General features: G+C 40.1%; 1 protein-coding gene across 4 annotated transcripts in view; it reads right to left on the reverse strand.

The window, feature by feature from the left end:
- Positions 1-210: 210 nt before the first annotated feature.
- The window catches only part of dnm3a (dynamin 3a), a 289,034-nt gene continuing 277,131 nt past the window's right edge, over positions 211-12,113 (reverse strand). For all 4 annotated transcript variants that reach the window (XM_069937733.1, XM_069937731.1, XM_069937730.1 and 1 more), the window contains one exon: positions 211-383. In XM_069937733.1, the coding sequence (XP_069793834.1) occupies positions 344-383 (40 nt within the window). In that variant the 3' untranslated portion in view covers positions 211-343. The remainder of the gene's footprint in view (positions 384-12,113) is intronic.

The following is a 12,113-nucleotide window of genomic DNA, read 5'->3' on the forward strand; positions in this document are numbered from 1 at the left end:
TCCTAATATCGACCTACTTTTATGCATCATAGCCTTGCACACCCATTTCAAGACCTCTATTTTTCACATGATCTCTTTCAGCATTCTCTGATCCATGGAAAATAAATCTAGCCTATCCAGACTCTCCTTATAACTGAAATATAGGCTTTTTGTGGTCATATTGTAAATTTTTTGTGTCTGTCAGCTAACAACAAAAATAAAAATTTCCAATTGTAATAGACAATAGAGTTGGATTTATTGCCAGCATAAAATTAACAATTATATACATGGAAGATAGTACAATACATGAGAGAGAACATCCAAAATACAATACATTATAAACATGGATACTAAGTTCATGTCTTTATGAAGTCGGTCTTCCAGGAACGGCAGGAGGAGGACGCCTAAACATGAAGACAAAAAAATGGAGGTGAGTGGTGAATGAGAAAAATGCTGCATATTATTGATAACAAATGGGATCTACAAATGTCAGCATGAATGCTGAGATAGATGAAAATTAATTATGTATATTTTTATTTGCATTGTCCATAAACCAGCCAAGGATAGCAAAAAAGAATCATACAATTTTGATTCATAAAACTTAAGGTGCCTTTAATACTTTTCTATCATAATGATTCAAATGGAAAGAATTGCAACATAACACAAATGGAGCTAAGTCACTGAATATTTCAGTGAAATTTTTGCTTAAACAATGTTTTATAAATTGGTGAGTTGAAATTTTCAAGTTATACAAGACAGAATTGCAAGCACAGCAATGCTATTATAACACTAGGGACCCTGGTTTGTAACCAGTAAGGAGTTTGTAAATTCATCCATGGTTTCTTCCGGGTGCTCTGGCTTCCTCTCATATGCAAAATTGTATGGGGTTCATGGGTGAATTGGTCAACAAAGAGGTAGAGACATGGCGCAAAAGATGGATTGAGATGCAATGCATGTAGTTAAAGCAAGGTAATAGTGAAATCGGTAACATATAACATCAAGGGGAAAGATGTAGTGGAAGAATGGAGAATAAGTATTAAGAGTTCAAAATTCCTAGGAATGTGTTTATTGATTGGAGGCCCCCATCTTTTCATCAACTTGCACCTCTTGTAGTCTAAAGTAATGCTCATGGTTTAAAGTGGTTAAAGTCAAAGATGAGTCTGAACTGATTTATCTAAAGTGATTTATCTAAATATATTGTGTTCAACTTAATTGAAACTGTGCATGAGGGAGAAGGAAGTAAAAGTGGAAAGTTGACTTAAATTGTTACCATAAGCTCACAGTTCTGCTTGAAAATTGAATGGACATGTTCAGCAGAAGGATCTTGTCTCAGTAATATACTTCCTGTCCTAATGCATTGTGAGCTGCAAAAAAAAAGTACCTAAGTTGAAAGAAAGGCAAAAGAATGCCTGTTTTGTTTGGAAGAAATGTATCATCAGGCATGGGGAGAAGGAAAGAGGTGCAATAACAAGCACGGTCACTCCTAAGCTTGCATTGAAAGGTGCTGGGATATATCTTTCTTTGTATTGGATCTGTTGACAACATGGAGAGTATGGACCTTCAGCATGTCACCACATTGAAGGTGGCAGAAATGGTATAGGATGGACTGTTGAATATGAAGGCTGATGATTATGTGAACACAGGGGATACTGTGGAGGAAGGAAGGAAATTTTTGTATGGAAGGGAATCCTCAATAGAGGAACAGAAATTGAAGGAGGCATCAACAGAAAACTACACTTAAGAATAGAATACAGGCCTAAGAGGAAGCAGGGTGGGAGGAAGTTTGATTAGGACAATGATCAGGGAGTCGATGAGCTTATGGGAGATAATAGTGGAGCCTATTCCTATAAATAAAGAAGGAAGAGAAATCGGTGCTCGATCAAAGGAGAGGAACAATGGTCCAAAAGGAAATTTTGTTCTAATTTTCCATTTCAAGGGAAGAGCATGGTCTTCCCAACTATTTGATTTGTGCTTGGTTACAAACTGCTACCTCTCTAAGTTAATGTATTCTTATTGGAACATAAACTTGAAACATCATTTGTTTCTCTCCACTTTTTCCAGCATTAATGAGCTTTAGTTTTGTTGAAATATAGTTTGATGTATTTGATTGTTAATAGTGAACTTGTTCAGTAAGACTTCTAGAAATACATTTGTAGGGAACATAAGAAAATAGGAGCAGAGAGGGCCACTTGGTCCCTCAAACCTGCCCCACAAGTCAATATGATCATGGCTGATATTTACTGGCTTTAACTCCCCTCCTGTGCTTGTTCCCCACAAACCTCAATCCCAAATGCTTCAAAAATGTATTTCCCTCTTACCAAATATATCTAGCAAGCAATCCTCCACAAATCTCTGTGAAAGAGAATTCCAGAGATTTTCTACCTTCTGCCAGAAGAAATTTCTATGTATCTCAACTACAAATGCCAGATCCCTTACTTTAAAACTACGTCTCCTCATTTGAGATTATCCCCTGTCACATTCCTTAAATGTTATATGCATCAATATATGGAAAATACAGCACCCTTTCAGTGCAAGTATTTGCTGTAGATTGAGATTTTAACCCCAAACAGAGCATGCTGATTTGCCTGTTTTGATCACGTGGGCAAATAAAGTCTTGCACTAACTTTCCCATTTTAAAACAAGTATTAAATGAACAAAGCTTTCTATCAAAGTAGAATTAAAGGTTTGCATTTTTTTTTACAAAAATATATCAAAAGTAAATGTGTAAGAAAAATACATGCAGTAACAAGAAAAGGTAGAAAAGTGTCAGTGTCAAATTAAGCACAAAGTTTATAGCTAATGAAATGTTTTCCACTTTTGCTTTTCATAGAAAATATTGTTTTGGATTTAGTAACTCCTGGCATTTCTTCTTATGGATAGAATCCTACAAGAAATGGTTGATGTTTCAATAAATTATTCATTATTTCAATCATTGTACAACAAAAATTATTTCTGTCAGGGAAGTATCTACACATTTCAATTGCAAACTGTTCTAGGACATGTACCAATCCTGAAGCAAAATTATCCTGGGTACATGGGCTATTATAAACATTCCCAGTTCTCGGTCTAATTTAATGTTCATTGAAATTTACTAAAATCAATATTCTATGTAAATATAAGTCTCAAATAGCGAAAATGAGGTGAAATAGTTGAATTTGGCTGCTGCAGTCAAAGCACTGAGTAGTAAAGGGTTTTGCTGTTGGCTTCACAGTGAGGCTACAATTTCAGATACAAAAATCTTCTAGCTTTGATCGATCTCAAATGAGTATCCAGATGTTGCTGTCCAATTTTAGAAAACAAACTGTTATACTCCATCTACGATTGCATCAACTTTTGTGGAAAGGCTTCAAAGTCTCCCCGATGCAGTAAGGTGTGCAAAGAGCAGAGATTAATCGTGCAGCCTCAGTGAAATTAACAGCAAAGTTTCAAAGCCTGTCTTGTTGAATGATAACATCCTTCACAGACATTGAAATCAGTTTAAATTCAATATTAATTGTAAATTGTTTGCAATGAAATCTGGTGAATTTCATTTGAACATAGATACATCAAAACACTAAGTTTGTATTGAAGATAACTTGCAGTTTCTATGCACATTCTATTTGCGGAATAAAAATTCCAGTGGAAAAAAATAAGTGGACAGCTGTAACAAACTATGTTAAAAGTTACTGGGAACATTTTATTAAGGCAAATCAAATTAAGTGTTTTAAGTCACTGTAAAGAATTTTTTTTTCCCTTTGTTGCTTCATGCAACAAGAACTTTTATTCATTGCAGCATTTTTCTGCTTTTAAATGATGGAAAACAGCACCAGTTGGTTTGCATGCCACAGCTTTGTATTGTTAATGTAGTCAAGATGAGTCTGGCGCCTGTAAAATAGTGGGCTGAGTGAATAAAGGGAGAGCTTTTTGACTGAAAGAATTAGAAAAAAAATGTCCTGCATTATAAGTATGATTTTACTCTCCTCCCCTATCCCTTCCCCCTTCTGCAGGCTTGAATGGAATGCAAGGGGCCTCCTCCCACAGCAAGGCATCCACAAGTTTTCCAGGCTCTGAAATATAATTTGCTTGGCATTTTATGCTATTCGAGAGCTCAAAGATCTTACAAACTAATCAATTTTTGCCAGTCAGCTTTCAAGTTATTAATCTGAAATGTAAAAGTGAAGGCTTGTAAATTTCAGGAGGTGAGCTTTAAGCTTCAGTTCATTAAAAAAAAAGACATATTACATTAAAGTTGCATTAAATATACAAATATAAGCACAATCGACAATTTCCTTATTGGTTCTCGGTGTCGAGAATACATTTGACAGAAACCATATGTTCCTTTGCTGGTTTGCTTTTAACTTACTAAGGTTTATTTCTTGTTCACTTTGAAAGAAAACAAGATGATTAAATAATATGCCTCGATAACGGCTAAGATTGTAGGAAAAAGAGGCTGACACTATCTATCAAATGTTTTCAATTAACCATTTTTATTGCCATTTCAGATATATGAGCTACATTTTTCCAGCCTAAAACTTGTCATTTTGTGAGCTTTATTGCAGAACCATGAAATTTTCCACTAAAAACAGACTGGTAAAAGTCAGGATCCAGAGGAATACAGGTCCCTTCATCTGAGTCACAGGTACAGTTCTTTGTGGTTAGAGCTCAAAGAGAGCCAAATGCCTTTTACTGATATGGCACTGTTACAAAATCAGTTCCTATAAAACTGTATGTTAACAGCAACGCTGTTAGATGTCAACATAAGGTCACAGGCCTACCGCAAGCATCCCCTGGGTCTTCGGACTGCAGGAGGAATATTGCTCAGAGCCGTAATGTTGCACAATAGGTAATATATGAGGCAAATTAAGAAATGCCTCCAGGGGGAGCTGCTATCTATGTGGAGAATTAAAAACCCAGTCCACTCCCACAAACAACTGATGTCAGTCAAGATCAATTCTTTTTAAATTCCTTTTAAACAAATATTTTTTTCCTAATCAACGCAATGATTGATTGGTGCATTCATTAGAACAAGATATCACACGTGCTCATATCTTAACAAGCATCTATATTTACCATACAATTGGGCAATTGTCAACTTTTGAGTCATCTTGATTGACTATGCATCCCGGCAAGCTCATTCTGGATAATGGATCTTATACCTGAATTTATTTATCTAAGATAATCTGATTAGTTTCTTTTAAATGTTGCAATAAATATTTTAATATTTGTACCATCAAAAATACTTCATGCTTTGGATAAGAGGTTGAACTTCAAAATTAAAAATAATGTCAAATATTTCAGTCTTGTTTTCACTCTACAACATTCTCTCAGGTGAATATTTAACACATTCAAAGCCTTCTTCATATTGTCATAAAGCTGCACAGCACAGAAATAGGCACAAAATCCAATGTGTCAGTACTGACTGGTTGTCCATCCATGCTAGTCCCATTTGCCTGTATTTAGCCCATTTCCTTCCACGTCTTTACTATCCAAGTACATCTAAATGTCTTTTAAACATCACAATTGTATCTGCCTCGACAGCTTCCACTGGCAGCTCATTCCACATACTCACCACAATATAAATAATGGACCCCAAAGGTTCCTTTTAAATCTTTTTCCTCTTGCTTTAAAGCGATGCCCTCTCGCTTTGGATTCTGCTGCCTTAGGAAAAAGACTGATCATTCACTTTATCTATGCTCCTCTTGATTTTATGTACCTTGATGAATTCACCCCTCAGCCTCCTGAATTCCATGGGAAGAAGTTCCATCCTATTCAGCCTCTCCTTGTAGCTCAAGGACACTAGCCCCAACAACATCCTTATGAATTTTATTTGCATTCTTTGCTGCTTAATGATATCTTTCCTAATAGTTGGGCAACCAGAAATGTATACAATATGCCAATGTAATCTCACCAACTTTTGTATCTGACAGATGAAGGCCACCTATGTCATCACTTTCATAGAGCAATACAATTGCAGCCATAGGTCTCTCTGCTCTACAACATCATCCAGAGCCCTGCCATTTTCTTACATATTCACTATTTCTTGGTGCGTGTGTGTGAAATAGAAATTAATCTGCCGATTTTACTTTGCTTTTTCAATTCTTCATCTGTCAAGAAATGTCTGTTATATATTTGGTAACTTTTTAATAATCTGGCTCAACTTTTGAAATGGAACATCCAGGAAAATGCAAGAGCTTTAATGCATGGTGAAAACAAAATCACACGATGATCACCGCTGATAAACCCATTTGCATTCTCAGTTCCAATTAAATCTATAGTCTGCCAGTAACAGCTGTTACCTATTGCTTAAAAGATTCCTGGATTTCACCTCCAGTCTCATCTAAATCCATTTAATATAGTGCTCTCCTGAGGCATCTCCATCTGCTTCACCCCCTATGAGGCATTCTTTAAAACCTACCACTTTCACCAATCATTTCGTCATCTATCCCAGAATTTCCTAATAATGAAAAAAAACATTTGAAATTGTAGGAGTGAGCTTCTCTGGTGCTTGACGTTCTTTTTAGTATTCAGTAAAATCATCTCGTCCCTTGGTCTTCGACTTGGTCTTCGATTTTTTTTCCAGTAAACAAAAATACAATTCAGTCTATCTTGAATGTAATTGGACCTTGATTTCTCTATTTATCTTTGGACAAGGAAAGGGCATTTTATTTAGAGTTTCAAAACATCAAGAAATTTAGTTTATTGACATCTTCAGTCAGTAAAATGTATCAACATTTATACATTTTGTGTTTAATCTGTGACCAACTCAATATGTGGTTTGACACATTACCAGTTTCAGCAAGGTTCTTTCAAATTTATGCCCGAATGGCTCAATATTTTATTCGCTTTGTTAACTACTGCTCTGCAATGATTTTGAACATATGGTGTGCAATGGCAGATTACATTTCATTTGGACAAGCGTCAAATAGTTAACATTCGTTTGAAATGTCAATACCAGCCTTCTCTTTCGTCTCTCATCCTGTAATTCAAAATCTGTTTCCTGAGTTTCAAAATTTTTATATATATATGAATGATAATGCCATTCAACCTACCTCATCTATCAAAAAGTAATTAGTCATCCTGATCAAAGTGTCCACATATTCTGGAATAATTCCAGGGATTTTCCCTCCACTGAATTTAAGATTGGACTCTCTTAATTGCTTCGTATAATCTAATTTTGTATAATGCAAAAGAGTGAGAGTGCTACAGGTACATTATCCCACATCAGTGAATTAATTCATCTCAGTAACTTCTATCCACCTCCTTGCATTGTGGTTTTCTGCATATGGTAAATGCTTTGTCCTTAAAACTGTTTATGAATCTGAATTAAAGTCAGCATCTTTCTGTTTAAATTAGTGCTTGTTGTTAAGTGGTGGGCTAATGCCACACTCCCTTTGAGAAATGCAAGACATCAAGATTAGAGGCAAAACAACAGCAGGTTTGGCCATTCAGTGGCATGAAGCATGTCACAAAATAATCACCACTTTGAGTTGAGTGATTCTGGAGGCTTTATATTCCTGCGAAGACAATTGATCCTTCAATCAGTAAAATATTTCAAGAAATCCCCCCCCCCCCCATTGCATTAGGCCATTTATCGCTCATCATTATGTAATATACCAGCTCCAATATACTGTGCTTTCTTAAATATTGCCTGCACGCTTCAAAAACTCTGTAAATGTCACAACAGGAACATTTGAGAGGACAAAGTGCCAGTAGGTAGAATTCTCGCAAGTGAAATTGTGAGTGGACAGGCCATTCTTCCCTTTTGCAACCATGGTGTTTTGTCTGCAGTTTCAAGACTCGTTTGCTTCAAACCCAGATAAGCTCAATGCCTTCTATGCCAAATTTGAACATCAGAACAATGAAGAACCACTCTGCACCCTCACATCCCGATGATCCTCTAAGATCAGTATCTGAAGATGATATGAATCCAAGGAAAACATCCAGTTTGGACATAGTACTGACTGAATACTGAAAATCTGTGCTGATTAATTGGCCAATGTATTCATGGATATCTTCAACATCTCCCTCCAACACGACTACCAATTAGTGGCACTCACATACACAGTGAAGTGTTTTGTGAACCTAGTGTTAAAGCATATCAGCTCCTGATTGAGCAGTCCATTTCAATTTACCTACTGCAGTAGCAGGTCTACAGCCGAGGCCATCTCACTGGCTCTACACAAAACCCTGGAACACCTCGACGGCAATGATGCATACATCAGGATGCTTTTTATTGACTGCAGTTCGGCATTCAACACCATCATCCCCTCTAAACTAATCAGCAAACTGTAAGATCTGGGCCTCAACAGCTGACTGTGTAATTGGATCCTGAACTTCAGTGCAGATGGGCAACGTAGCGCTATCAATTAGATCCGACAGACCAGAAGTCGAGATGAATAGGCTTTAATCACTATAAACAAAGTCATGCTGTTGGCCCGATTCCAAGGCAGACCTGAGGGAGAGGGAATTGGGTGATGCCACCTTTATTAGAGATCCTGGAGGGGATGGAATTACAGTATTGGGGGTAGGCTAACCAGTTCAATGACTGCAATACAGTGTTCCACCACATTCACCCCTACTTTTGAAATAAAGTTCAGCGAGGTGATGTCAGGGTCAATTCAGAGTCTATTTACAGGTTCGGCCTGTTTGACGGTTTCGTCCATTGAACTGACCATGACAATGCCATATGTGGGCTCCTGGGCAGTGCTCTGTGTGATGTCTGCAATTTGGGTGGCCGAACAGAATCAGCTGGGGCTAGTTCGGGGTGGGGGATATGGATTGAAGTTGGGAAGGTGCAACTGGTGCTGAAGGTGGGGTCGGATCCTCAGCTGTGTCTCTGCTAGTCGTGGGGAAGGGGAGGGGTGTTGGTCGATAGACAGTGGTTGGTTCAGGGAGCACCTCAGTTGTGGTGGCCCCTGCATAAGCCAGGTTCCAGATAAAGACAGTGACTCTCTGCCTATCCTGGTTCTGCACATAGGCATACTGGGGGTTCGCATAGAGGAGGAGGAGGAGGACTTTCTCTACCAGGGGGCCTGTTTTGTGGGTTCTGGTGTTTCTCTGGAGTAGCACAGGTCCTGGGGCCATCAACCAGACTGGTAGCATTGTTCCTAATGCTGACCTCCTGTGGAAGGAGAATAATTTTTCATGCAGGGTCAATTTGTTGTTGTATAGAGCAGGGACATGGTAGCATGGAGTGCCTCTGGTAGGACCTCTTGCCACTGGGAGATGGGAAGGCCTTTTGACTTGAATGTCAGGAGGACTGCCCTCCAAATGGTGCTGTTCTCCCTTTCCACCTGGCCATTCCCTCAGGGGTTATAGTTGGTGGTCCCACTTGTGGCTATGCCTTTGGCCAGCAGGTATTGACGCAACTCCTCACTCATAACTGAGGACCCCCAGTCACTGTGGATGCAACACAGGTTTCCGAAGAACATGAAGATGTTACGCAGGGACTTAATGACAGTGGCTGTAGTTCATATTTGGGCAGCGGATGGGGAAGGGGAATTGTGAGTATTCGTCAACAATGTTGAGAAAATGCACGTTCCAGTTTGTGGAGGCAAGGGGGCCTTGAAGTCCATACTTAGACATTCGAAGGGGTGGGTGGCCTAGATTAGGTGAGCTTTCTCCAGCGGTAGAAGCACGGCTTGCCCTCCACGTAGACCGGGCAGTTGCAGGTCAGCTCCTTGATTTACTCAACCAAGTACAGGAGGTTGCAGATTCTCACAAAGTAATAGAGCTTAGTGACCCAGGATGGCAGAGGCCGTTATGTAGGGATTGGAGGCGATCTGCTTGCATGTTGGCGCAGGTTCCCTGGGATAGGGCATCAGGAGGCTCGTTGAGCTTCCCGGGCCAGTTCAAGATCTCGTAGTTGTAGGAGGACAGTTCAATTCTCCACCTCAGGATCTTGTCATTTTTAATTTTTCCCCGCTGTTTGCTGTTAAACATAAATGTGACCTAACGTTGGTCAGTCAGCAAGGTGAACAGTTTCCCAGCTAGGTAATGCTTCCAGTGACACAAAACTTCCACTATGGCCTGGGCCTCTTTCTCAATGGCTGAGTGCCAGAGTTTGGGCCCTGGAGGGTGCGGGAGAAAAATGCCATCAGCCTGCCCGCCTGGTTCAGCATATGTAGTGGAAAGTGAGCTGATGAGCAGCATCACAGCCTAGTATGGGGGCACCAACATGTTTGAGTAGAAAACTTTGCAAAAAGTAGTGGAAACAGCTCAGTACATCACAGGCAAAACTCTCCCCACCATCGAGAAAATCTACATTAAATGTTGCAGCAATCATCAAAGACCTACACCACCGAGGGCATGCTCTGTTCTCACTGCTACCATCAGGAAAGAGGTATGGGTGCCACAAGATTCACACCACCAAATTCAGGAACAGTTGCTACCCCTCCACCATTCAACTCAATCAGAGTCTTATTTAAAGACTCTTTCTTTGCACATTTTTATTACTGAATATTTATGTTTTCATATTGCAGTCAGTTTACATTTCTTTCCTCTTGAGTGTAGTTTACAGTTACTGATAAGTAGAAATTCTGCCTGGGCCACACGAAAAGGAATCTCAGGGTTGTATGTGATGTCAGGTATGTACTCTGACAATAAATTTGAACTTTAGAAGATAATGTTGTCATTTTATGAAACTCTGTAATAAGATTTGATCATTAATGCTCCATCAATCACTCAGGAGACTATTGTGAAGAAATCAATAGGCTTTAATTCACTTGAGAACATACCATATCCCTACTGTTCAGTTGTCATGCACTGAATTGCAGGGGGCTGTGGAACAGCCACCTTTATACAGGAGCCTGTGGGGCGGGGCCACAGGAAAAACTGGCCAATAAGGATGCTTGACCAGATAATTATAAGTTACAGTAGTTTACCACATTCATCCCTTGTTTTTAAAAGAGTCCTAGCAGGGTGAAGTGGAACTTACAAAGTTACATGTTTACAAGTTAAAGTCATGAGTTCAGGTCAGTTATTACTTTTATCATGGAACCAGTTGCAGCAACAGAGTCCTGAACAGTCTCGGACGCCTGTTCATGTACATCAGTATTGTGCTGATGGGTGGGCAACGTGCCGGTGTAATCACCCTCTGGGTGGAGGCAGGACACCAGAGGTCAGGTGCATCGTGTGCGTTCAACGGTGAGGAGGATTAGCAGCAGACTCTAGGGTCCCTGAGGGAGCCAAGTCCTTGATGGAAACTATGTTCTTGTGTCTATCCAGATGTGCCATGTAGGCATATTGGGAGTTGGCAAGGAGGAGGTGGACCCTTTTGACCAATGGGTCAGACTTTTGGTTCCTTACATACCTTCGGAATAGGATGGGTCCCAGGGACGTCAGCCATACTGGTAGTGTGGTCCCTGTTGCAGATTTGGTGGGGAAGGAAAACATATGTTCGGGTGGTATAGTGTTAGTGGCGGTGCACAGCAGTGACCTGATAGAGTGGAGGGCCTCCAGGAGAACCTCCTGCCTGTGGGAGACTGGGAGGCCCTTTGACCACAAGGCCAGGAGGACTGTCTTCCAGATCATAGCATTCTCCCTTTCTACTTGCCCGTTACCCTGGAGTTGTAACTGGTGGTCCTGCTTGTGGAAATGCTTCTGGCCAACAGGTACTGGTGCAGCTCATCACTCATAAAGGATGGCTCCCAGTCACTGTGGATATGTTTGGGGAAGCCAAATAGAGTGAAGAGGCAGCGCAGGGCCTTGGTGACTGTGGCACTGGTCATGTCTGAGCAGGGGATGGTAAATGGAAAACTGGAGTATTTGTCGATGATGTTAAGGAAGAATATGTTAAGGTTAGTGGAGGGCAGGGACCCTTTAAAGTTGACATTGAGTCTCTTAAAGGGGCGAGTGGCTTTAATAAGTTGTGCCCTGTCTGGCCGGTGGAAGTATGGCTTGCACTCATCACAGACCTGGCAGTTCTTTGTCAGGGTCCTGATCTCGTCAATGGAGTATGGCAGGTTGCGTGCTTTGATGAAATGAAAGATCCTGGTGACTCCAGGGTGATAGAGGTCATTATGGAGGTTTTGCAGTCGATTGATGGCACAAGTCTGTGTGTACGTAGTTCGGGTACCCAAATATGCTGAAGATGGGTTGGAGGCATTTTATAACAGTGGCTGCTGATACATCAGAACACGGGATTGCGAAGGGGA

Source organism: Narcine bancroftii, chromosome 5 (assembly GCF_036971445.1).
Source record: "Narcine bancroftii isolate sNarBan1 chromosome 5, sNarBan1.hap1, whole genome shotgun sequence".
NCBI lineage: Eukaryota > Metazoa > Chordata > Chondrichthyes > Torpediniformes > Narcinidae > Narcine > Narcine bancroftii.